The sequence below is a fragment of the Trichogramma pretiosum genome, unplaced genomic scaffold (assembly GCF_000599845.2).
Source record: "Trichogramma pretiosum strain Unisexual culture from Peru unplaced genomic scaffold, Tpre_2.0 scaffold65, whole genome shotgun sequence".
NCBI lineage: Eukaryota > Metazoa > Arthropoda > Insecta > Hymenoptera > Trichogrammatidae > Trichogramma > Trichogramma pretiosum.
The window spans coordinates 568190-595823 of record NW_019641689.1 but is presented as its reverse complement, the minus strand read 5'-3'; the positions used below and the strand labels follow the sequence as shown (position 1 = coordinate 595823).

The 27634-nt window shown below is 39.7% G+C and overlaps 2 protein-coding genes across 2 annotated transcripts; one reads left to right on the top strand and one right to left on the bottom strand.

Moving 5' to 3' along the window:
- Window positions 1–415: 415 nt before the first annotated feature.
- LOC106651054 lies at window positions 416–27634 on the bottom strand. Its single transcript, XM_014369389.2, has 8 exons — window positions 27197–27634; window positions 3759–3860; window positions 3492–3601; window positions 3000–3187; window positions 1886–2116; window positions 1661–1808; window positions 1286–1430; window positions 416–1203 (listed from the first exon to the last, which is right to left on the bottom strand). Exons 1-8 carry the CDS (start codon window positions 27267–27269, stop codon window positions 1034–1036), a joined length of 1167 nt encoding a protein of 388 aa, XP_014224875.1. The 5' UTR covers window positions 27270–27634; the 3' UTR covers window positions 416–1033.
- On the top strand, window positions 13120–14487 carry LOC106651055. Its single transcript, XM_014369390.2, has 3 exons — window positions 13120–13285; window positions 13364–13480; window positions 13559–14487. The coding sequence occupies exons 1-3, from the start codon at window positions 13245–13247 to the stop codon at window positions 13794–13796; spliced, it is 396 nt and encodes a 131-aa protein (XP_014224876.1). The 5' UTR covers window positions 13120–13244; the 3' UTR covers window positions 13797–14487.

Below are 27634 nucleotides of genomic sequence, written 5' to 3'. Positions count from 1 at the left end.
TTATACCCTAAAAACAACTTATTTTATCATATTTATTGTTTATCATTAAATTGACAGACAATAAACTGATTAAATCATAAAGTTAAAAGTATTAGTAGAGTTGGATTTATTTTACATAAATAACGTAAAAGTATTCTTATTAATCAAATTTTACGTCGGCCTACGACTAGGTCTGCTAGTTATCTCTGCTTGAAATATTACACATAGTCTACTACATTGAATAATTCAACTGTACAATGTCTCTTACTTCTTAAAGAGTTAATAACATGCCAATCACTTACTTTGTGGAAAAAATTAATTTTTAAAATAATTAATTTAATTTTCAAGAATCGTCTCATGAGGAAAATTAAATTCAAAAAATAGTAAATAATAATACAATAGAAATCGAGCAATAATAAAATGAAAATTGCTTCGGTAGATATACATTTTTAGGATAAATGTAGATGACTCTGTCTTTTCTTGCTCGTAATTATCGCTTGGATATCTTTGCCCTGTAGTTTCTACAAGAGCAGTTACTTTAGCATGGAGATCAACGTGACGGCTGCTGGTATCAGCAAAGAGAACGAGTTATAAAATTATTCACAAAAATTCATTGTCATATTTGTTTCTTTATTGCGAGACTTTGATTATAGCGATTATCTAAATTTGGCATTTTAATTGCTGAAATTGTTAAAGTCTCGCGTCACTCACTGCAACTTAAATTGTACGTTTTACTTTAAGTTCACATACATGTATTTTAACACAAAACAAGTGAATGCAACGTTCACAAGTTTTTCGTTCATTCGCCGAGTGTTACACTTTCATTATGTTGTTCATTAATAAGCTGTTACACGACTTCTCTGGTTTGCTGGTACTTTTTTGATTTAGTTTAGTATCACATGAAAATGTTCATTTATTATTTTTATACGCAGCTTAGCCCTTATGGCTATTGTTATTTTTTTATTCACTTTAAGCTGATAATTTGATTTGTGCATCAGGTCTAGTAAATTGCCAGATGTCTCGTTTCATCGCTAGAGGCTTACTAAGTTCAGATTTACACTAGTCTACAGAGCGATAACAAAATTAGAAAAAAATTTAAAATCGGTGCGATCTTGGAACTGCTGGATACTGGGCCGTCAGTGTTATACTCAAAATGTTTTCCTACGTCTTCTGCCCTCACCATTCTCTCGCGTGTTTTTCCTCGCCGGATGAATTTCGAAATTTCTAGTTTAAATGTAAAAATATTATTATTGGATTTCTTGTAATTTTTAATAAAGATAATTAATATTTTCGTTTGCATCGTTACCTTCTTCACTGAGAACATCGTGGTCGTAATCGACTCTTAAAAAGACTGACATGGCCATTTCCCAAACTTCATTTTTACCATTTTTCGACGATTGTACTGATCGTTTCTTTCTCCCGTATCCAATTTTACCGTTGCTGCATTCAATCTGAAAGTTTTTTTTATAAATTAGTCTTCGGATATAAAAAAATGAAATATTGAAAAAATGTATTGTTATCTCGACTACATATGAAATAATAAAAGGAATAAATCTTTTACGGTTGTCACAAATAATTTCTTAACAAATTTTAGAAAAATATTTTGAAATGATATCTCAAGGATTATTGTTCTGTTTCGAAAAATGCCTGAGTATGGAAAAATCTATGAGAATCGACTTACCCCGCGACATTTGCCAACGCAAACAGTAACAGTACCGTGAAATTGTACGTAGCTACTCTCTGGAAACTTGAAGGCTCGGAACTTGGCGGACAAGAAGTGTCCGTTCACTGTCTCAAAATTTTCAAACAGGTAGGGATCAACGGAACATCTGTAAAGAAAAGAAAATTGTTACATCATCATACTATTACTGTTGTAAGGATTAATTCAATTTATTTTCCAAGTTACCCATTATATATTATAGTTTCTTCCTGATTTTTGGTATCGGAAACTTGCATGTGAGTGACAAGCAGTCCATAAACCTTGGCTGCCTCTTCACTCAAGTATATTTCCATTTGCAACGGCGTGCCTGGCTTGACGACCAATTCATCTTTTATAATTTTGCTGCCCTGTCGGACATTGAACAACAACTTTGGTTCTGAAGCATTTCCCTCCAACATACCCAATACTGGGGTATTTCTGGAATAAAATCAAACATTTCGTTTAAATCATTTTTTCATTATCATTTAATAAAAAGTAGAAAACACTAGAAGTTTTTGCTTATTAATATAATTCATAAATTCATAAATTTTGATTTTATATAAATTAGATATCACGATTATATTTTTCACAAGCATTTAAAAAATTTAATCATGAATGATATATACAATAGGGGCTATCTTTTTTCTTATAAGTTTTTTGAGGTAAATTCATAACTATTGCTTGACTCTTCAATCAATATTAAAGTAATAATAAAAGATCATTTATAATTTGCTCTAATGTGACTCTGCATCAAGATTTTGACCTGACTGGTCTAACAGATCATGTATCATGCGCAGAGAAAGAGTCATGTACATTTTTTGTGCGGTAAGCCACTTTGATCAGTTGCGATCTTGTAGCTTAGCGTTTTGCGACCCCCGCTGGGATTGATCGAACACTTTTGTAGTCATAGTCTTCATTTATCTTTCGTTCCATTTTGACCTCCTTTGAACTATCGATTTCTTTGAAATCAAAATATATTTTCTTTCTTTTTCTCATATAATGTTGCTTGATATATAGTGACAAGTGATTTTTTTGATGAATTTTTTTTATAGTTCTAAACTAAAGACGAACAATGGATCAATCACTGATTTTTTTTTATCGAGAAATGTAATTTAAGTTTGTGAAACATGCTATGCCTTGTTGTCAAAAGCATCAATGAAAATTCAGTACTAATATTAGTATTTCAAAAAAATAAGTTTTCAATATGTTATTGCAGCTACAAACAATTTCGCCAAACGATAATACAAATTAGTTAAACTTTTTTTCTTCAATAAAAATGCCCCATAAAATACATTAAAATTTATGATCAAGAATTACTTACGCATCGGCTTCGAAATCCTCTGGTAAAACACTTCTTCTTAGTAGAGTATGATTATTAGTTTCAGTAAAAACATTTGGTAGTTGCTGGTGAACCGCAACTTCTGTTATGCTGCATTTCACTGTGAACATGTGCTTATTCGAGATGCTTGGTTCTTCTACTATTACTTTATGGAAGTATACTTTTTGACCCTGTAATGATATTATTTTTAACTATTGCATGTATGTGAAGTGAGTGTTTTTAAAAGTGATCCAAATATTGTACAAAGAATCTCTTTAATTTATTATCAAATAAGATTTATCTCTAATTTTATGATTCGAAACTGCTTTATTTTGAAAGTACACTATTTTTCAAATGTTTCCGTAATACATTGAGGCAAATTTATGTAAGATACCTTTCTTTCTGTAATTCCGTACGATTTTTGTCTTTCTTTTAATTTTTTTTGTAAATAGAATATAAATAATTAATGAAATACGGTTTATAAAAAATACTCACCGTAAGCTTATTAGTGATCCTCATAATACCACAACGGGCTATATCTTCTGGAAGTAGCGACAGTGAGAAGGTCGCAATACCGTTAGTGAGTTTTGGCTTGCAAGCTTCATCTGTAACAATATCAGATTTATTATTAAATATTATAAAGTTTTTTGGCATTTATATTTTTCATTCTATGACAATTGATTATCGATGCATGTTTTAAAAAATTATATACATTCAGACGATTTTTCAACTCATTCAGAATAGTATATTAAAATATATTACCTGGATAATTCTTGAGTTGTTGAAGGTATATCAAAGCCTCCGGTGTCGTTCTGACAATATCTACTTCCATGGTATTCTTAAAACACCGAACCTTGCTCTGAACTGTAAATAAAGAAATAATATTTAGTATCCTTATAAAGTTATCGTTCAATAATTTTTGTTTTTTGTTTTTGAATTTGTTTTTATAAAAATAATTTGACTGCGAGAAAAACAGTACCATTGTTAATAATTTATTCAAATTTTCCTGAAGATTTTCAGATCTAAAATTGTAAAGGCGTACTAGGACCTATAAGGAATTTTTCAGAAAGAATATATTTCAAATATTTTAATTCTGACCACGCTTCTTTCGAATTTTCCAATAATTTTAAAATAATGAAATCACAATTGGAAAACGAAAGGAGCCAAAGCATTTAACAATTTTTAAAAAATCGTATCGCTATAACACCTTTTTTTATAGAATTGACCTCATAATTTCTTAATTCGAATAACTTTAGTCACGAATCTGCTAATCGAATTCACTCATTGATACTCGCCAGAGTATATATATATAATGAAATCATCAACCAGGCGGAAAGGCTAAGAGCAAGATCGCGATGGTCGGCTTAGTCAAGACCAAGCGTGAGATGATATGCAGAAGAATGGCTCTATACGTGTACTCGAAGATACGTGCATGCAGATTTGCGGAGCTGCAGCGCGAAAGCTATAACGAAGCGATCAGAAAAACGTCAGAAAGACAGAGAACGACCTTGGCGAGGGAGACTCGCTGGAAGCTTTTTAATGCCAGCAGCAGCATATATACGCGTACGCGAGCAGCGCAGCTCTTGTAGCACACGGCCAGTCATCGAGCTCACGAGCCAAGAAGAGAAGAAGAAACGAGAGAGCTAGAGCTGCAGCTACGAAAAATGGATCGGCGAGACTCGCGCGTATACACAGACGTGGCAGGCTAATGATGGGTCTGCCAACGCGAACAACGTTAATCACACCTCGAGCAGCGTGTATGGGTGTACTGCCGTCCGTCTCGCCAGTCTCGCGCGCGGTATTATATAGCTGCCTACACCCATGATGCGTTACCTGCACCCATAGAGCTGCTCTGCTCGCTTATAAACAGTTTTGCTCGTGCTTGCGAGGAGTCCGGACGCTTATACAACCCATTGCCACCCAAGGCCAGCCCCACTTTTTCGCGTTTCCCTCGCTGTTGCTGCTGCTTCCTTCGCGCTCGCGCCCCACGCATCGCACGCGCTCGCCTTCATCCTGCCCAGGATGTCGTGATAGCCGCACATAACGTACTGCGCGTATAGCTGCTCGAGAAGCACCCTGACCTTATTATTTATTTTCCAGTGGTGCAGTCCACGTCGCGTCCTCGGTCATTATACGCGAGTAAACGCACCGTTCAGCAGTCCTAATAATATTCTCCTTCTTCCTTTTTTCCTGCCTTTTTTTTTGCTCTGTGGTCGTGCTTTAATCGCGGCCAATCCCTCGATCGTCCAACGGATGTTTTTTCAAGCGTCTGCGCTTGTTTTTTGCTCTCTTCGTATTCCCCTCTGTATACCTCCTTTATTTCTTTCTCGTGTCCGCACTTATAATTCCATTTACTTGTCTCGAGCAAATCATACTTTAACCCTGTCATTTCAGCGACGATAATTAATAGCTTTGTTCAAGCTGAGATATTAAGTTAGCACACACGTTTACCGCTTCACTGCGTTTAGTTCTATATATTCTTATCTATATTTTAATTAATTTATGCATGAAAGCTTGGCGAGCTAGAAAATGTTGCAATATTTTCGTAGCATTACAATTTTTATCTATTAAATTTCTAGTTGTGAATTTCACCTACAATTTTTGCTGCATGATTTGTAAGAGGCAATTTTTTAATTAAATGGTTGAAGCTGGTGAAATAAGCTTAAACTGAGTCACGAGTTGTACACCACGAACGAATGTTTTGATGCCCAAATTTTTTTTCTGCACTGTTGACAACCCATTAAATTTAATGCAGACGTAAATTCAGGCATTAAAATTGATGTGATCCATTATGAATTTTATCTAAGATATGTTCACATGTAAAGTACGTTGAAAATGAGCTAATGTGGCTGTTGTGATTCATTTTATTACATAAAATTGCACAAAAAAAACGTGAAAATGAAATCACATAAATTACTTTTAATGGAAAAATTACTCTCATACTATTTATTTGACGTTTTCATTGCTCAAAAAGGACATCAAAATTGAATCAAAATTAAATTCAGCACCCACCACTAGATGGCGAGTACCTTAATCTGTAAACCCGAAAGTAATAAAGTGAAAATAAGTGTATAACACATACACGATATTGATTCATTACACTCAGATATGGCATAGTCGTGTGTACCCTGTCAGAATCAAGGCTCAAATTTAAGATTTGATGCTTCATTAAAAAGTTATAGTGGGTTAAACAAAAAAGAAACGTAAAATTTTGTGCGAAAAAGCAACTTTGAGAATCATGGATGTAGAAGTACCATTAGGGAATTTTTACAGATTTTTTCAACCACAAAAAATGGGTTAATGTAATGAAACAAAACTTTTGTCATTTACGCCGAGAGTTATTTTATTTTTTTCAGATACTAATTCTGAAAATATTCGAGATGTAATTTAATTTCTGACCAAGAGGAAGTATGGCGTCACTTGCGAGACATAGAAGAAGCATTGTCTCTTTCTTTTTGTTTTCGCATGACAGTATAATTTGATTGGTGGCGCGCAATCGAGACCCGCTCGGCATCGCAGATTGATTTAGTGCTCGGCAAGGTTGGTTTTAAAAAATTAGCGTGTGACGCTGCAGTTATATCGGGAAGATATACACGCTACACGTACAGTCAATGTGCAGTCTTCTCTTTTACTACATAATAATATGTATTGGAATGAGGCACGTAGCGCAACTGGGCTTGCATTGTGTTTTTCTCTCTCTCTCTGCCGAAGAGAAACGGTTATCCACTTACCGGCGCTTTTGCGGATAATGCGGCATGCGATGATGATGCTCCGCGCGTAGATACTTGCGCGCACTTTTTTTAATATGCCAGCCGTTCGGGGTAAAACAATAAAATTGAGTAATTTAACGGCTATTCGATACGCATTACATCATAAGTGCACGTTACAGATGTTTATAATATCGGAAAGAGAGAGATGCTTTTCTAACCACACACGTGTCCCACACACACACACTCGAGTACGCACACAATATTAACGGGTTTTACAGTAAACTACACCGTATGAGAACGAGACTGTGACTGCACACACAATTTTACCCGCATCGCGAAAATCCAGGCGCACGCATTCGCACAGGCCTAGTGGAGAATTACATGCAAATTGTAGTTATTGCAAAGTGCAACAGCTTCTCGTATTATACGTATATAGCGAGTTCTCAGTGTGTTGTACACGTACTACAAGCCTGAAATATAATGCAACATATTCTAAGCAGTCTGGCTTTTTTAACACACGTACGCGCTTACACGACTATTATTTCTTTTTATGTTTGCTTTCGATGGTCGACGATAACCCTCCAATCCTTTTAGAATTTGTAAAAACATAGACCTAAACTGACAGAATTTAAGCAGAGATAAACAATTGAAAACCAATCGTAAAATATACATTGAAAGCTGTCGATCGAAACGGAGATATAGTGCACGTAAGGATCAGACGTCCTTGGGACATAGTGCCGTTGTTTCACATCGTACTCGCGAGATATAGTAATTCGATCACGCGTGGCGTTAGTTTCTCGCGTATTACACATAGCTTAACTGCACAAATACAGATCGCGTACTTACACGCATATAATACACGGCGCACGGTATACATAAGGTACGTAAAAGCATCCAGCTAAACGCCTCGGCGCTGCAACTTCAATTCGTGCGCGCGAGCGTTTATGACCAGAAGCGCATGCAAATAATGATATAATACGCGCGCTGCGCATTCGAGGAATGGGCTCCATTAGCAAGTTCAAACTACTCGCGCGCGCGCGCGTGGAGCATTTGCATGAGCTGTTGGTTTATGCGCGCGCTATACTTATGCACACATAAAGCTAGTACATGTGCTCGCGGCTGCCGCTGCTGTTGCTGTTGCTGCTGCGGTACTGTATGACTCTTAGAAGTCGAGTGAGCAAAGGGTCACAGACCTATGCTTGGCGCACGTGTAAATCTAAGCACGTTACGCGCGAGCAACGAAAACTCAGGACTCGCGATCTAAATTTTTCTCAAAGATTACGTATCGTCCCTGGTGGAAATACTAAACGGCTTGCGGCTAGTTTTTGGCCAACAAAACAACGTTTTATTCATATATAAAGACCATCATGCAATAGATTCTTTTAAGGAACAGCTTTTGATCTTATTTGACTTATACAATTATTTTTACTTTGTTACTTGCAGATTTACAGATAAAGGTATTCACCATCTAGCGACAAAGGTTCTAATTGTCATAATCGAATTTATTAAATGCGATTAATATTTGTAACATGATTGTTACAGAAAATTGCCAAAAATAATTCCATTAATGCTCGCGTATTTAGAAACATTTGAAATGGTCATTTTTCGGTCAAATGAATATTTTTTCCATGGATTATGTTGGCACGTATTTCAAAACAAAATACCGTATCAATATCGTATAGTTAAACGCAACAAAGCTCGCCTGCTAAACACGAGACTCTTATTACAAGAAGCTGCAGTTAAAAGTGCAAGCCCAATAAAAGTAGAGCTTAATAAATAAAAAAGAGTTGCGAAAAAAATTGCCATCAGGATGCCGAGTGTAAGTACAAGTGGCACCTACACCGCGACTGTAACAGACGCACGCGCCGCTGTTTAAGCGCACATAACGCGCATTGTGTGTATCAGATTTTCCTTGGTAACTCTATATATTATGCTGTGCGCCCGCGTAACGGTATAGGTACGACGCTCGACTAATAACACGTTATTACAGTACGGAAGTCCTCGGCGATTCTTCGACAAATATGCAATCACCAAATACATGTGATTGAAACAAGTGCAGAAAAACGACGATCGACGACGATATATTATGCCGTGCCGGCGTTAAGGCAAAACGCGAGCTTTTCGTCCATTTGAGAGTACTTACATTACGTTCGAAGCTCGCTCGAGCTAGCGAGAATATATCCGGTGCGTGTACTCGAGAGATCGAACGCACCGAACACGATCGACTTTTCCAATATACAATTACAATTGCTGCACATTACACGGAGTCGATATTACGATGACGCGCTTAGCGCGCGAGCATATTTGCAAAATGAGTTATCAGCATCTTGGCTAACTGTACGCGGCGACGAGGCAGGTCTTTGCGCTTTGGCGAAACGATATCTGTGCAGCACAGCCGCATTTCCACTGGAGCAAAAGTTAAGGTTGCAGCAGCAGCAGTAGCTCGCCGGATCGTCGATGTTCTCCGTACATATATATCTATATGCTACGCGCCGCACATGCATATAACAGTACCCAAGGTTTCTCTCTAATCGATGCACTGGAGGCGAAGGCTCGCTCGGGCGCGCGCGCGCGAGTCTCCTGTGTATGGCAGGGACAGGTTGCATCATACGCCGCCGCACCACCACCGCCGCAGCCGACATGAAGATGATGCAGAAGAAGAAAAAGAAAGAAAAGGTACGAGCGCGGCGGCTGTGGCAGACCCGTAACGGTTGTATCGGCCGATGCCTCGTTCTCTGCACCAATTGTGATTGCAGCTACAGCCTTGCCCGGTATGATATACATATATGCGAGGTGGCCGCGCGGTGTATCAGGTGCAAATAGTTTCGCATCGCGTGTGCGACTGTCCGGAGATCGAACTCGCCAAACTTTGACGCGCTTTTATCAGATACGTTGAGTGCAAGTTTTTCATGTCTTTGAATATATGCCCATACGACCAAAATATGTTCAGGCTTTACAAAACTGATAATTTTGAGCCGACTTGGCACGAAACCTTTCATTTCATCTTCATAGCATTTTTAGCAAGTTAGAGAAAATTTAGTGCAACTAGTTTTTTCCTTATTTTGAGTAGAAAATCATTTCAGGTAATTTTAAAATAACTATTTATTACGTGAATGATTTTTAAACAGAATCGATTAAGTATGCTCTAAAAAAAGTTATTAGATTTATAGATAAAACTCAGCTATCTTTGAATACCAGCATCGGAGACGAGCTTCAAATGTTACCAATAGATCGCATAATCAATTTTAAGCCTAAAGCTTACGAGTTAGGTTTTTAATTTTAACTCATATATTTCAGAAGAATATGACTGCTAGTCCTTGTTGCACTCCAACGAAAGGAAAAAACTGTTTTACGGATACTAGCTAGCTATGCCACTGATATAGCAATTTTTATTTTTTAATGACTTACAATGCAAGTTTATACGATTTTAAGAATATTCAAAGGCATCTCATTAAAATGAATATTGCATGAAATGGCGAATTTAACGTGACATTCACTGCCGCACAAAAGCAACAAATTACTTTTGGTTCATAGAACGAGCTTTAAAGTAACTTCGATATAAACAGAGCTCATTTGAAAAATTGAAAATTAATGTTTCAAAATAGTGAAAAATACTCCGCATTATTCTGGTAAATTACGAGCAAACTTGAAAGGATACAACACGTGTATTATGCCGAGCATGACACCTATCTCACCGATGCATCAAAAGTCATGTCTGTGACACTGCGTTATAATGTATACTTGAATCAATTTTCCCATTGAAATGCTACGTCATTGGAAGATCGTTATCGCGTCTAGAGTTGAAGGCTTGAAAAGCAGCCTTGAAAACGACTTTTTCCGAGTCTACGTATTCGAGCCGCAACAAGTCGTACACAGGATGCACACAATAAAAAAAAGTAGTTGACCAGTAGATAATTTTTCAGTACCTTTGACCCGAGTGAAAGTTATTCAATTTTAGTACTGTCAAGTCATGTACCTTTGTTGCTTACTCTGCAGAAAGTCTCTCTACTTTTTATACTAATAATTACTTAAGCGAAGAAAATAATATTAGTGTATAAATTTCAAGTCCTGCAAAATTACAATATTTAAAAACGAAATATATTCTTCTCTATCGATCTTATCATTCCCATTTAATTTTAATATATTTTTGTTGTAAACTCGAAAATAAATTACACGAAGAGTTAGCATAGTTAAATAAAATTTACTGCAAAATACTTTCAAGTTTTAAGGACAATATGTGCCGAGGCTCGCGTTGTATCCGGTTAGCAGTGTTGTACATGCCTTTTTTCTGTACACACACACAGTGCACAAGCGGCCATGAAGGTTGAACACGGTGTACATAGCTCGACCTTTCAATTAGATTCTTTATTTATTTTCTCGAGTATCACGTAAAACTTTTCAAGCTTGATTTTATCTAAAAGTATTTAATGCGCGAAGGAAAACTCGCAGCATACGCGAAACTTTATTGAGACCTTTTGCTCGACGCTAATCATTGGAGGCAGGCATGCGATCGCAAGTTTATTCAGTGATAAGTAGGATTCATTGCGACGATCGCCTATTATATTTCTCGAAAGGTGTAGAAGGTCATACGGTACAGCTGCGTAAAATATATGACGAGTCGAAAAATGTACGGTAAATACTGGAGCGAGTTTGGCATTAAAGCTGAAAAAGCTGCTAAAGCGCACACCCGAGTCATTCATCGCGTTGAGCGGATTAGAGCACTCCCAGATATCTGCGAATCGCAGCAGCCTCTAGATCCAAGCTTGGATACTCGCTCGACTTTCGGACGCGAATAAATTAAATCGGTATAAAAAAAAGGTTTGGCTCGATAACCGCGGGCATAGATCGGTATGGCGCCACGTTATAAAAGCCAATACGTACGAGCGATAAAAAATAATAATATGGAGCAGAAAAAATAGAGATTAAGATACTTGAGTAGTTTTGCAGATCGTTGCGTTGTGTGTATATTATGCAGATTGGAACCATTAATCAAAGCAGCTTAATCCGCGTAAAGTCGTGCATCACACGCGGCTGGATGTAGGTGAAGGAAGTGGTTGAGTCGAGCAGTTACATTATATAGAGTCGTGCGCACTGGCTGTCGCATACTGTGCTAGCAGGGATCGCATGCACTAGTTGCGCGCACAAGTGCAGTACAGCGTGCGGCCCAAATGAGAGCCACATCGATGAAAAGTCAGCCGGTGCACAAACTAGAACTACCGCAGGCCACTTTGTGTGCGTCGTTGTTACACAGAGGGCTTATACGTAGTACAGGTACTGCTGCGGTAGTCGTCGGCATTCTCGCTGAGGGCATGTCATCGCGCCGCGCGGCAGTACTTGGTATGCGTGATCAGTCGCTTCCGCGCGCGACATGCTATAAAGCCTCTCGTGCGCGCTTTGTCTCTTATTTCGAATTCCGAAAGCGCGTCGCCTTCGTCTCGCTTCTCTCTCTCTCTCTCTCTCTCTCTCTTTTCTCTGTTATATACGTATACGGTAATTGTTCTTTCTCCGATCTTTCTCGCTTGCTACTGCTCGCGACTAGTGCGGATTTATTTGCGAGCTGCGCGTCGATGCCGTGCTTTATGGTACCCCCGGCTCTCGCTTGTGTGCTCCATGTGGGCATGTGTGTTATGCGCTCCATCCTCGCGCGCGCACAGCTCGTCTCGTGTTCTTTATTTTCCCCCTTCGCTAGGAGCTGCTGCCTCTTCTCTGCCTTCTGGCCGCCACCGCGGCCGCTGCTGCTTCTTTTACCCTCGCTCGCTCCCGTATTATATGTGTGTGTGTTGCTCTTCGGAGCTTTTTTGATTCCTTTTATTCCGTTCGTTCTTTCTTCCTTTTCGTGCACTATACGCTTTACAGTGCGCGCGCGCGGCAAAGTACTGCGTCTGTGCGAGAATCTCCTTTTACTGATTATGTTCGAGTCTCGCGCTCGCCGCTGCTGCACCGTGGCTGGTGCGCGCGAGAACGCCCAAGGTTCGAGTACAACATTCTTCGAGATTATCCGCGACTTTTTTGCTACATTGTTGTCAGTCGGAAAACCAGCGCTTAGTTGCACATAAGACGTTTCTCCGACTGCCTTGTGCGCGCCATCTTCGAAGCGCGATTCCGATTCGTTTTAACGAATGTGCTTTTATTCGTTCAAGTTTCCTTCTTCCCTTTCTTTACCCTGGAAAGCTGTGCCGAGTGAGAAAATTGGTAAATCGCGATAATTGTTTATCGATCAATATGGCAGAATCATACGAGACATATTTGAACGTTTAATTCCACTTAGTATTATCTGATTTAAATTATATGTTTGATCGTATATCGCTAAATTATTGTTTTAATGTCTTTCTTCTTCGTAATGAAATATTATTTATAGAAATAAATTCATTGTTCATTAAATAAACGATCAATATTCTGTTATATATCTATCTATATTAAATAATAGCTAGCTTTTCCTGTGTTTACATCGTATTCTGGTTTGTAAATATTATCAAATTGAACTCAGGTTAGTTAGTTTGAATCATAGAAAGATTAATCGTTCACCGAATTTCAAGGAATGAAGATGGATTCCAGTGATTTATTTAACTTTGACGTCAAGTAAAAAATCTTTTTTTTAGATATCTAAATGTGATACAGCTTATATAGATTTACTCAATCTTATTGGTTTTATTTCAGGGTAAAAGATGAACTCAAAGATGTATCGCTCGTGGAAAATAATTATGACGTAATAGACAAGATACACGTTAACCAAAATATTCACTTTCCAGGATTTCTTCGAGAAAATTCAGTGAGGTTGATAATTATTTTACATCTCGTGTATAATAACATATTTTCGACAAAAATTTTCATGTAAATTTACCTTTATCAAAGGCTCGTGCGCTTCCCGAAAATGACTGTAATGGTACCTCGCATACATGTGATATATTCATACAAACATACTCTCAAAGTCCATATGGATTCTATACATTATAAAATCACCCATGTGTGTGATATATGCGGAAAGTCATTCAAAAAATTAATCTTCGAACTCATGTCAATGCGGTACACAAGGACATCAAACATAAATGTGATACATGCGGCAAGAAATTCACAAGCAAGAATTATCTGAAAATTCACATTGATATGGTTCATAAAGGTATGACACCACATGTATGTGATTTGTGCGGGAAGTCATTAATCCAAAAGTCTAATCTTCGAACTCATATCAATGCGGTACACGAGGACATCAAACATAAATGTGATACATGCGGCAAGAAATTCACAGGCAAGGATTATCTGAAAATTCACATCGATGTGATTCACAAGGGCGTCAGGTATACATGTGATGCATGTGGAAATAACTTCAAAAGCAAGAATTCTTTGAAACTTCACATCGATTTGATGCACAAGGGCATCAAACATACATGCGATTTTTGCGGAAAGATATTTAGAGACCTATCTAACCTCAGACGGCAAGTCAAAGTCCATAATGGTACTACTTACACACGCAACACATGCTGAAGGATATTTTCAGATAGATCTAGTTGATTCTGTACATCGTGGTATCACATACATGCAATGTGTGTGGTAAGATATTTTTATATCGATCCAGCCTCGATAAGCACGTTAGATCGTCGCATATTGGTAATTCTTAAGGATACATGTTGATACATGTGATGCTAAATAATTCAAACAAAAAGGATATCTTAAAATCGATACGTCATGCATCGTTCTTGCATTATGCTTTAACATACGTATAATTTTATTTTCAATTGTGACAATAATGACGATGTACAATCTAATGTATGCGTTCGGAAAAGTAATCTAAAAATGTTTTTTATCATGATATCACGAGTTTCTTTGATTTTTATATTATTTCGCTATCTACGAATAACCTTCCAATTTGAAAAATACATTTTTGGAGAAAAATTAATTCAATAACCTTATGGATAATGTTTCATAAATGTAGACTCACTAACTTACAGTGCTAAAAACTATTTATCAAGAAAAATTATTATGTATTCATTTTAAGCGTAATCAATTGAAGTCCTGAAATTAAAGTTAGTTTTACAATACAACACTTTTCAGGGTGCTTCGGACGCTCTAAATTGAAAAGCTTTGTATTGCTACTTGCTTACGTTTCAAATAAGAATCGAATCGATCTAACGACTTACAATCGTTAATCTATCAGAATTTTGTAAAACTGTTCACGCTATTTAGCTCGTCATTTTTTTTCATATGAGGATTTATGCCAGTTTTTAACGCCTACGTCCATATCGGTATAAATCATTCGGGAATATATTTTGCACATTTTAGCTTGGTAATATTCTTACTGCATATGCAGCTTATATGCAGCATCAATAAGGAAACAATAGGTGCGCTCAGGCTGGTAAAGGAAAAACCCGACTATGCTCGAATGACACGCTAAAATTGTATTGTATGTGGACATTGACGCTAGTGAATTTCGAACTAAGAAATCTAACATACAAAGAAAAGCATTGAAAAATCATTAGAAAAGGTGTTAAATTGGTTCAGTAGCAGACACAATTTTGTATTAATTATTAAAGTATATTATTTCAAATTGGTATGATATGTGCATCTCGAATTTTTGGTTTACAATATTATAAGAAATAAAATCAATTTTTCAAACCGATGATGTTCAACTTGGCCAAATGACAGCCACGCCAATTAGTTAATTATGATTAATTCCTCTGTTTTCTTGTAAGCAAGCTGTGGAGGCAATGTAACAGGGGTATATTTCGCTCATTGCGTGCTACTTGGAAATAAAGATATTAGATCAGATGCTACTCTGTTTTATAGCGCGTGAACCGGACAAGATTACGTGACCAGGAAGATGTAGTTCTCTCGAGCTCACCTCTAGCACGAACCCACACACGGTATAAACCCAAAGAAATATAAATGAGCTATGCTGAATGGTGGAAAAATCCTGGCATGAATACCAATTTTGCGTGGTCAAGAGAACAGCAAAGATTTTAATTGCCTTCACCGTACGAGAATACGAGGCATTTAAAAAAGTACTTAAAAATAACGTTCATACGCCTATATACAATGTTGCATCGTAAGCAGGTACGAAATTCGAGAGGGAAAGCATCGGCAGCTAGGAATATAATTGCGATGCATTCTGTTGCCGACGGGAAAAGTGAATAAAAGCCGAGTCGCCGTGGTCGTAGCACATGCCGGGGCGCGACAATTGGATTGTTTCGAGGCAACGACGAAAAAAAAGCCTCGTTGTCGTGCGACTCGGTGCGAGATGTGCTTGTACCGTATGGTAGAAAACATTTGTTGCCGCGTGCGTAGTTGCAGCGGGTGAGTATTCACGCAACATAAATACGCCTCTAGAAGAGAGAGAAGAGAGCGAGAAAGAAACAAGAAGTCGAATAAGCGTTCGAGGAAACAATTAGCCGCGAGAAGTCAGATTAGCGGGAGTATCGAGCGTAAAATGTATTCTGCGGCACGCGGGGCCCGGCTCTCCTGCGCTGCATCATCATCATCATCATCAGCAGCAGCAGCAGCCTGTGCTGGGCTAGTGCAGCGCAGTACGCACACGCGCCGCAACTCGCGCGTCTTGTTTATAAGGAAGTCGAGCGCAGGAACAAGTACACCCTTAACACATACGTATCGTGTATTCGGTCAGTCGCGCGCATGATAAAGGACCGCGCGCGAGCTCCGCTCTGTGTATGTAGCTTATACTGTATATAGGTACTTGTAGTTGTTGCGGCGATCGCGTGCGTACTGCGCCCGAGTCCCGACCGAGTGCGTGCGTGCGTTCGCGCGCTCTATCAATGCTCGCCTATCTTCTAGTACTAATACTGCATTGCACATGGTCTAGGCCGACTCGCATATATGTCCGTGTGTGTAGCTTATCGAGTCCCGATGCAATATATATAAATGCAGCAGGCGTTTTCGCAATTGCCATTGTTTGTTTGTCCGTCCGTTTCGCTCCTTGTACCTCGAAGAGTTATGACCGAGACTGCAATATACCATATACATTATAGACGATCTCCAACGCCTAACTCACGTATTATTATGTATGTATACAAGCTCATTTACTCAAAACTCATCAAGTGCGCTGCAGCAATTTTTCATTTACTATCCTACGTACGATATACGTATTCGTCGGACTTAACAGCCGGACACATCTCGAGCTAGCCAACATTTCCATTTGCGCATCGTAAATTAATTCATCGCTAAATTGATAGTCTGTGCTTCGGGGCCAATTATAAGCTCATTACAAGAGCAAAGATGCAAATGCCTTGCCAACCTGCAATGGTAAGTGACTATTTGACCCTTTTATATTATACATACAAAATCACGAAGCAGAGACTTTGAACTGAATTGAAACGTTGAATTGAATCGAACGAGGTGTTTAAATTTTATAGAATCATTGCGAGATGAACAATGCAATTTAACGATTATGCGTGAAGGGTAATACATCAGTTAATATATTATATCCCTGGCAGAAGTGTTCGAAATTAAAAATTACCATTAAAATTTTTTTTTTTTATTACAATGGCCATTGATTAACTTCCTTTTTTCAATTAGTCAAAACAAATTTATAATAAAAAGCATAGGATTGGAAAATACAAAGCATATCATGTAGCGCCCTGCGGGACTATTGGGGTTGAATAAATAAACAATTCACAATTATTGTTTAAACATTTATTGGTACACTAGCACCCACCGGCTCTCTACTTTGCCTCGTCATGTACATGTGTTCGCTGCTGCGCAGTATGTACAGATACTCACTCCCATTCGACTCCCTCTATTTTATTTTCGGTAATACAGTATAGTACATATCATAATATTGAGTTATAGCTCTATACTATTCTCTTCTTCTACTTGAGGTCGATATATGTCCGGCTCTAATGGTCATGTCCAACTAACTCGTTCGTTGGCAACAAACTAGTCTTAAAATGTTGAGCATATCTATCAGGGATATTCGATGTTTAATACGGAATATCATTATAGAACCTAGAAGATGATAGTACGATTGTGGTAAATACGACTGGACTAGTCATTCATTTGCGTCACGGCTCATCTTTACAATTGGCTGCAATATCACATGTACTGCAGACGAGCTGCCGATCTTAAGCGACGCTGCGGCACACCAGACTCCTGCTATATGTACAAAGAAGTAAGGATCGAGCCGAGGCACACGTACGATCGATCGGTATTATATTATACGATCGGTAGCAGAGTTACATCTGGACTTTTTTCGTAACCCAATAGCCGCGACCGACCGAGACACGTTGCGAATCGCTGCTGCTGAACATCAGCCGCGATACGTATAGGTGCGTGTGCGTGTACGTGTGTGTGTATCTACAGCGAGCTCCACGATCCCAAGGCGCAAAAACACGCGTATCGTATTACCCGCGCGCACTGACTGCACAACTGACGAGCCGATATCGCCGCAGCCCATAGGCGCACCTTCCTTTTCCAGCTCTGTAATCACTTTGCTCCGCATAGATGCTAACCTACAGAAGCAGCCTCTTCTCCTCGTAATAACTATGTTTGTTTTTCGCTGGCCACAGTTACACTTTGACGTTTTAATGTTGAACGCGCGCGCGAGTAAACATTGGTGCGCATCCCGATAAACGTAACACGCGCTCTTTAATACGCTTTGCGATTTCATTACATTAATATGGTCTTTGCGATGCTGCTCCAGTGACGATTATGCCGAATCAACTGCAAATATATTTTAAATCGTGCTACTTATACAACTATTTACACTTTGCCACTTGCAGATTTTTACGGATGAAGGTTTTCGCCACCTAGTGGTGGATTCTGATTTTAATTATGATTGAATTTTCATACAACTTTAAAGTTAAATTTACTTAAATTAAAGGATTTTTAAACAGTAGCATGAATTTTACTATTTCACTACTGTTCACATTTAAATGTTGAGGAGGGAAAAGATTAAAATATTCGTACAATTTTCACGTTGTAATTAATTAGCGGAAATTGAAGAAATATGAAATTACGTTTTATATCCTACATGTACAGATCCCACTAAAAAAAGACGCGGTGAATTATATACACGAAAAGATTTATGTTAAATTGATTGACTGATTGGTCGGTTGATTCAATTAATTTATTACGTACACGCATCGAGTAAGCGAGTGCAAGGGTTTTGCATGCGAGCGACGACGTCACTGAGTGCGCTTACAAATTAGTCCGCACTTATTTTTGCATTTTACGAGACAGTTTGAAGTATTGTAGCCAAGTATTTATATGCGCTTGAGGAGTCCCCCTCCATCCTCGATTCGAATCGGCCGCGGTACACGAGACGACGATCGAGCGCAATTGAACGTTGAGCAAAAGGATTAACATTGAATCGGAATTAGATTCCAGCATTTTTCAATCGATGTATGGCGATACCGCTTGTACTATACCCTCCGTGGCGAGCTGAAATAACATTTTGACAAATGAGATGATTATTACTCGCGCAAATGACTTAACAAGACATCGAAGACAACTGCCTATAATCCCGCGTCGCGCTTAAATTAATGGCTATCTCGAATCGTTGAAAATGTATATACGGCAAGTGCGCAGATGGCGAGGATCGATCCCCGTGAGCCATGTCGCGCGGAAATTGAAAAAACTCGAACATCACAAAGAAACGACGTGCATTATACAGCATAAGTAAAAGCCGAGGCCGGTTGACAAACTTGTTATATAAATTCTGCGTTATACGGCCGAGTGTCGTGAAAAAAGGCGACTTGGACGAATGGCTTTCGAGAGCTGCGCCGAGCTTAAGGGGCTTGTGCGCGCGCCTGTGTGTGTCTTCAGGGAGCGTCATTAATGATAATTTTAGCCGCTCGCGCACTCGTCTGACAGCGCCTCTAAAATGTCCTGCGTGTATATATTATAATACACGGCACGCATCGCCCTGTACGCATCATATGCGCGAGGAGCTCGGTGATATAATAAAGTAGGAATGCCGAGAGAGAGAGAGGCTTTGTGGCCGCACGGCAGAAAGTTTGCGCGCTCGACGTGCAGTACGCTGTGCTCCACGAGCTAGCTGCAAAGATTGAGTAAGATTAATTGCAATGGAGCAAGATTTATCACTCTCTACGGTGCGCGCGGATTACAAGTCAATCGAGGCCCATGAGCTCTCGTGCCTATAGTATAGTGCACCGGCCGCATGTTTCGACAAGTTAAAAATTATTCACGAGCTCGCGAGCGAGCGAAGTTGTTGTTATAAGCTGCGCGCACAGGATGTTATACAAAGCTATAAGGACATAGAGAGAGCCGCGTGAGGCCTCGCGAGTTATTTCATTATTCCGATGCATTATTGAAGCGCGCGAAGAATCTCGAGACATGCTCGCATGACGCGCTAGGCACCGACTCGATCTCGAATCCCACAAGCACTGCACAAGTGTACATATAAGCTTTTTGTCACCTACGTGAAAGCACGTGCTCTTTTCTTCTATTCCTCGCTCTCTCTATCTCTAGTGTGTCTCTGATCTCGTAGCTGCTGCTAGACAGAGAGAGAGAGAGAGAACGACTGCGGCGCAACGAGTCCGCGCGACTGCGTCTATGGGGCTATATAGATAGGCGGGGAGGCTGTGTGTACCACTGCAGCTACACTAGTACGGCACGCAGGTAATGAAACTTTTATATATGAGCGACTGACTGAAAGATGTACGCGCTAACGACCTGCAGTCCACGCGTGTATGGCTCCGTGTTTATACCGAATACCTCTGTGTACCATAGCCATATAGCCATACACGTATAATACCGAGTGCATTCGTGTAGCCGCGGTATCGATTAATCGCTGCGTTGATTACTCTCTGCCTCTCGACTGCTGCTGCTGTTAGAGATGGATCGTAACAGTGCGTAAAAAAAAGCCAGCAAGGATATCTCCGGGACCAAAGTATCGAACTTTTTTTGCCAGACATCGAATGTGCTCGCCTTTGACGATGAATCATTTGCTACTGCACCATACTTCGACACCAATGATCATATGCCATAAGTAAACTAGAATTCAAACGCTAACCGTAAAATTATGATTCGCGAAAAGAACGTTCAAAGCAGACGAAGAAAAGCTCGATACTGCATAATATACAGGTGCGCATACAGTACTACTACAGGTATAAATTAATAAAACAACGTTGAAAGATTATACGCTTACTTTCCAGACGCGCTCGCTCGACTGCGTATCGATTAGTTATCCTGATAAGTATAAACAGTAAATTTAATTAACACGCAGTTCGTTAAGTCGGAAGAAAGAAGAGAGGCCTCGCCGAGCCACGCTGCTGACTGCCGAGAGTGTGTGGCAAATCTGATGAAAAAAGGAAAGAAAAAAAAACAGGCAAATCGTGCCACGAAAGATATCAGCCGGGTTCTGAAAAAGATCCGAGCCACCGCTCGCTGTCTGCTTACTTACTATACTCCGCATGCATTATTCAAACCAGCGAAGCCAACACATTGGAGGCTTAGTAACGGAAGAGAAGCTATAGAGCGAGAGAAAAAAATCGAAATCCTTAAGTAAATTCATATGAACGCTAGGACAATAGCTTTACTTTAGATTACACCGGAGAGTAGCAAGCCGAGAAGACGCTTTTTTTCCAAAGTCGATTCCCTTAAGCCCGAGGAATTCCGTGTGAAAAAACCTGCGCGCGAGCGTCTCCTTCTTTTTCAAAGTGCACCACTACTCTCGTGGAACATGAGAAAATCCTTTATTTGACTACTGAGCGTGTTTTTTTTTCATTATATCCGAGCTTTAATCCTCTCTTCGTTTTAGTCATTCGCGGTGTTTGCCATCGTTTCACGATGTACGAAACAATTTTGAGCATTATAAATTGTCTGCAATGTTAAAAACAATTCCCCCCTCGATATAACCATGAGCAATAACAAATTGCAGAATATTTAAATTTCAAATTTGAATTATATATACGACTTCGAAGCTGCTCACAACTTTTTTCCAGCTCATGAAAAGTAATGACTTGCTGTACCCATAAGGCATGCACACATTGTTAATTTTAATGATCCGGAGATAGCTATTTACACCAGATTAAAGTTTGTTGAAAAAAAAAAAAAAGAAACGACTTTTGTCTGAGCCTACCCGAAGAGATTCCGATGTAAAGTTACACGGGTCGCAATTAATTGCAAATTAATAAGGATTATAATAAGTGTTGAACGTCCTATTCATGGCTGATATAAATTAACAACTGATTCATTACGACGCTTCTTGCGCGTGCAATTGCCGAGTGAATTAAGACCAATTTTTCCTTCTATAAAATGTGTTTAATAACCAGCATTTGATGCGCGCGAGTTCATGCGTATTTATGAAATTATGGAAGCGAAAATTATGAGCATTACTACAGGTGGAAAGAAAATACATCGCTATTCAAAACGTACTTTTAGCGTGACTAGAGCGCTGCATACCTACACTCGTATGTGGTACGGATCTCGAGCCAGACACATGATTCGTGTGAAAGCATCGTGCGCGCCGCGGCAGTATACCTATGCAAGCGCTCGTGCACACATCACATTACAAGTTACTGACCTTGAACGTCGGAACTCTTACTCGTTTTTTTTTTTTTCATTAAAAATAAAAAGTGCGCGGGGCGTATTCTCGGTATTCTAAAACCAAACTACTATACGCCGGCATAAAACAATTTTTTTGTTACCCTCATTTTCGAAACCTGATGGCGAGATATATCTGCGTACAAGTAAGCTTCCAGAAAAGACATTCTCTGTGCCTCTACGTATCTTGTTTAATGTTTTCTCAGAATCGTTTAATCGTCAATACATGTGAGCCCTACTACCTGCAGCTATGATAATTATAGGTACGCACTGGCTTTTTATATTCATCTCCTACTACTCGGCATTATCATTGACATTTGAGATATAAAGCTGTTTTCATAATTACCCCACCACTTCAACGACTTTTACAACGTTTTGTGTTTATTTTTACAATACCTCGAGTTTGAAACTATTTCTGCAGCAAAGATCAATACACTCCATTCGGAAAAAATTTACAAGCACAAGTCGAGGGAGAAACATTCAGCATTAACAAAAGACTAATAACAAAAAAATAGCTATTTTAAATATTTTCAAATACATCGTCATTAATTGATTCGTTTTTAGCCATTTTTAATGTAATAATAATGTTAAAAATAATAATCATATTTTGAATGTCCTGAATATTTCAATTCTATTGTTTCGAAAAATTTAGACCAGTTTTCAACCACTTTGATACCACTTTAAATCACCACCGCTTGATGATGAGTACCTTTATCTGTGAACGCACAAGTGTCAAAGTTAAAATTATTGTATTAGTCAGCGCATGGAAAAGTTGACTAAATTAGATAAAACGTTACATGTGTACAAGAGATAGAGTGACAATAGAAATATTTAATTTTGTATAATTTAATTTCAAAAGGTGCCGTCAGATTTCCGGTATATATCTGATTTATTACTCGATTTTATGATTTTGAGTGTTCATTTCATAAACATGCACAATGCATATAGACGTACTAAACCCGATGGGTACATTATCGACCATTACTAACAGTATATGTATTTACTTAAATTGCAAATGAGAAGTCGTGAGTTTGTTCGGCGATTTTTTCTTTTCCAAACCTCAGAATCTCATTCGTTTAGCAGCTCAGCAAGAGCAAGAGCGAAAAACTGGATACAGAAACTACGAAGACTCGCGGCAGTCTCGGACGAGACTCGATAGACGAGCTGGTGTTAGAAAATGCGTGAAAGCAATTTATATGACAATCACGCGAGCGAGCTTCTCTCTCTCTCTCTCTCTCTCTCTTGGCTGCAAGTGTACGTGCATATAAGCATCAGCCGTTCGTGCGTCGGTGCCGGTGTGGCTGACGCCAGTAGCTGCACTCGAGTCTGTACCTACATGCTATTTACACGCTACGATCCTTGTAAAGAGCTCTCGCATGAATGCGCTCGAGCTAAGCCTATCTTTGACCACGAAATAGTCTTTTGGCATCTAGTGTATAGCGTCCGCAACTTCCTCATACCGGTAGCTTCTTGACTGGAGCGCGTAATGCTTTGTACGTGCCATTTCTTCGTGCAATTCTAAATTTTCATATTATATACTTGTAAAAATTCAAGTTGCATAACTTTTTTGCCTCGCTTTATAATAGAAAATGTTTCAAATACGGAACAAATAATTTTTACTCGCCAAAATTGTATTATTACTTGGATCAAAGAGACAATTTATCAATCGTTTTGAAAATATTGAGAAATGATTATACTTATGCCATATTGCTTACACAATTATTTTTACTTTGTCATTTGCAGATTAACAAATACTTTTATATCGATACCCGTCATCTAGTGGTAAAAGCTTAGCTGGAAGGTAATTTGCTGAATATAAGCATTAGTAAAAGGCAAGATTGTATCTGAAGGGGTTGAAATTGGTCTAAATTTTTTAAATCAAGCACATTATCATTTTCAACTTATTCAAAATATGTTTAATATTATAAACATAATCGTTACAGAAAAATCGACAAAAACAAGTCAACTAATTGTAAGATATTTAAAAAAAAAGTTAAATGGTTACTTTCGGTCAGTTTTATTCATTTTCAGTGTTATTATCAGGACAAAGTTTAAGAATAAAAATGTTCGGTAATAAAAGTTTGTCAAAGCTCAAAGAATAAACGAAGCAAAAAAGCACAAGACGATCGTTCTTGCCGGAGGAAATATATATTTCTTGGATTTTGCATTTCATTCATTGCATCTCGAGAATAGTGAAGCTCCTCTGAAAGCCTGAAGTCGACTATCAATTCTCTCAAATACTCGGATAAATCAAAGATAATGAGGAAAGCCCTTTTTAATACCTGTACAATGAGAATCATTAAAAGGTAAAGAATATAGCACGTTCGAACGCGCACGTACGTTTCAATGAAAACGAAAGCAGCAGCAGTAGCAGCAGCGAGCGAGCAAGGCAAGCAGTCAGACAAGCTGCTACTAGCAAAATCATCAAGTCATTAAGTCGACTGCTAAAAATTCGTCAAGTCTAAGCAGACTTTTTTGTTTGGTCGTCTTTTGAATGAGCCACGGGCATGCTGCCGACCGACGCCGTCTTCGATACTTATTAAATGCCTATGCGCCATTCGTTCGACTCCTCCTGTCTGTACCCGCAATGGTTTTACGGTGAAGGTATCGCTGAAAAGAGACGCTTAAGTAAGGCGCGCCGCCGTCTCGTGCTAAATGACGCTTGACGAATCGATTCTTCCGATGTCATGCTCACTACTTATCTGACTCAAAAACTATCCAACTATCAGCGAACATAAAATCTCAAATCAAGGTTAGTAGTGCAGCTGTATCAACACTCGGTAATTTATAAAGGCAAATTTCATTTTCTTCGTATCGGCAATACACGTCGGGGAAATTCTGGCAATTTCGTTTATCGCGAAGTATTATTTCATTTCAGTCGCTCGAGGCTCTATAAAGACGCGCAAAAAATGACGCTCATTATGAAGCACGCACAATAATACCTTGCGCGGAATATAATGAGTCGTAAAATTTATCGCCACAAGTGCACAGCCAGCTCTAAGGAATTAATTGAGACCTCTTCAAGAGTCAATTACCATATGAGAGCTGCGCTGCGACCGTATGTGGGAGCTTCGCGAAAACTGATCGTTTATTAATTACCTCGTGCGCGCGTACCTTTGAATCCGGAGCAGCAGTGCAGACGCGCGCGAGCGTTGAAATTGCATTTTATTAATGAATCTTGCGCAAAAGATGGGGCACGCTCGCTGTATAATATAATACACAAGGCTTCGGTATAATAGTACGTATTATTCGCTCGAGCCATAAATTGCGTACAACGCGTCCGGTAAGCGCGAGTCTCTCTCTCTCTCTCTCTCGGCTCGCACGTAAAAATAAAAATCCATCGCAACACAGTCGAGGTAAATGAAATTCTTCCTTCCTGCCCGGGCATTTTTACTTCTCACCTTTCTTGCAAAAACAACGTGTGTACACGCGAGGCTATTCGAGAGCTACCTGCGATTCGCGAGAGATCACATAATATATGGCGAGCTACATTTTTCTCCTCTTCCCTATGCGCGCGCGAGGTGAAGCGTGACAAAGCGAGCTGCGAGGGTCAGCGTGCAGCTTCGGGAGAAACTACTACCTATGCTACGCGAATATGCAGGCTTCGATGTTGTTTCCGTGGTGCACCGCGAACTCTGCGGACACGAAACCCAACAACAGCAACAACAACGACGACGACGACGAACAACAGCGCGGCCACGAGGCTATTTTATTTATCCATTGTGCGCGCGCGTATACGTTATATCCTCGTGCGCTCGTAATATGATGTATATGCAGCTCCGCGCTGCCGCTTGGCCGGCGCACCGATCGCGTTCGCGCGCATAATAAAGTATAAAATCCAATATCGTGTCCGAGTGTATAGTGGAGTTGCACAAGAGCCGAAGCAGAGCAGAGCAGAGCTCTCGAGCGCGTGTATTTCATGCCAACGCTAGCCGCCAACGCAGACTTTTCAAGGCCGCGTCCGTTTTTTCACTCTCCCTCTTTTGCCTTTTTCGCATTTATCTTTCGCCTTCGCGCGCGCGCGCCTCTTCACTCATTCGTCCTTACTCATATGTAAAACTCGAGCTCGCGTATATTACGCTTCGTGTGTGCGTACCTGCAATATCGCTATTATTATAATATTTATACGTCTGCGCTCTTTCTCTCTATCGTCTGGCCAGCTCTTCGCAGCTTATTTAATTTATTTATGAATACGCGCGCGCGAGTAAGTTAATATACCCGCCGTATACTTTGTTGCGATCGCGAGTCATTACCCAGACAGGGCTTGTCAAGCGGCGATTAATTACGCCAGCACCGCCCGTGTTTACATTTCTCTCGATCCGGCGATTCTCCTCCTCCTTCTTGCATATGCGCGAATTTCTCTCTCTCTCTCTCTCTCGGCGCGACTTTCCCATAGGGGGAGCTTTTCGATATATCGTCGAAGGTATATTATTTTAACGTCCCGAACGTGCTGCACACATCGCTTACCGATCACGAGCTCCGGTGCACTTGTATATTTATATAGATATCTCCTCGTCCAGTACCTATAAGTACTGCACACGAGAGAGACTCGTGGCTGCTCGCTATAAGCCTGTACATAAATCATTCGCATCGTCCGCCGCATTGCTGCTGCTGCCATTGCCGATCGTTCAGATTTACGCGTGTGCAGTGTGGCGTCGAGCCGATACATAGCGGATGCCATTCAAATCAAGCTCGCAGGGGACGTAAGGACTAATTATTACCGAGCGATCTCGAGTCCCGCGAGCTTGAGATCTGAATTACGTATGCCGTCCATCGATTGGCTGGATCGGCTTATCACTTTCTCGACTGCTACTTTTTCTCTTTACGTATGCGTAAAAGTACGATGCAAATTTGTATTTTTCGAAAGGAGTAAAAGATCCACCGATACTTTCGTAAATGTTTAACTTGACGTTTACTATGATTCGAGCGATCGAACGTCAAGCCGATGTTACTAATTAATCTGCGTGTGGTGCTTACCCGTCGCGTGCGATACGCCAGCGAATGCGCACAAGGTCCAGGCGACGAGGAGTCTCATATCCAGCCGAGCCATGCTGCTGCTGCTGCTATTGCCAGTCTCCGCAGTGTAGTGTTTTGCCAAAGGTTGCGACAGGCCTCTTTCTCGCACTGCGCCAATTATCCGCGATCCCACCTCTCCGATCGAACTCTCACCTAGCTCTCTCGCTCTCTCTCTCTCTAGACTCGAGTGCTACGGTTCAACCGAGTCATTTCATATCACACTCTGGTCGAGAAACACAGCGATCTCTGCGGTTTCCTTCGACGACACTTTTAACAATTTGACGCAGGGTATATAATAATAAGCGATGATAACTGCCTACGAAGCAGAAGGCGAGGAGGAAAATCGCAATCGAAAAGTAAGTTAAAAGAGGCAATTCATTAAAGAACGGATGCTCGGAG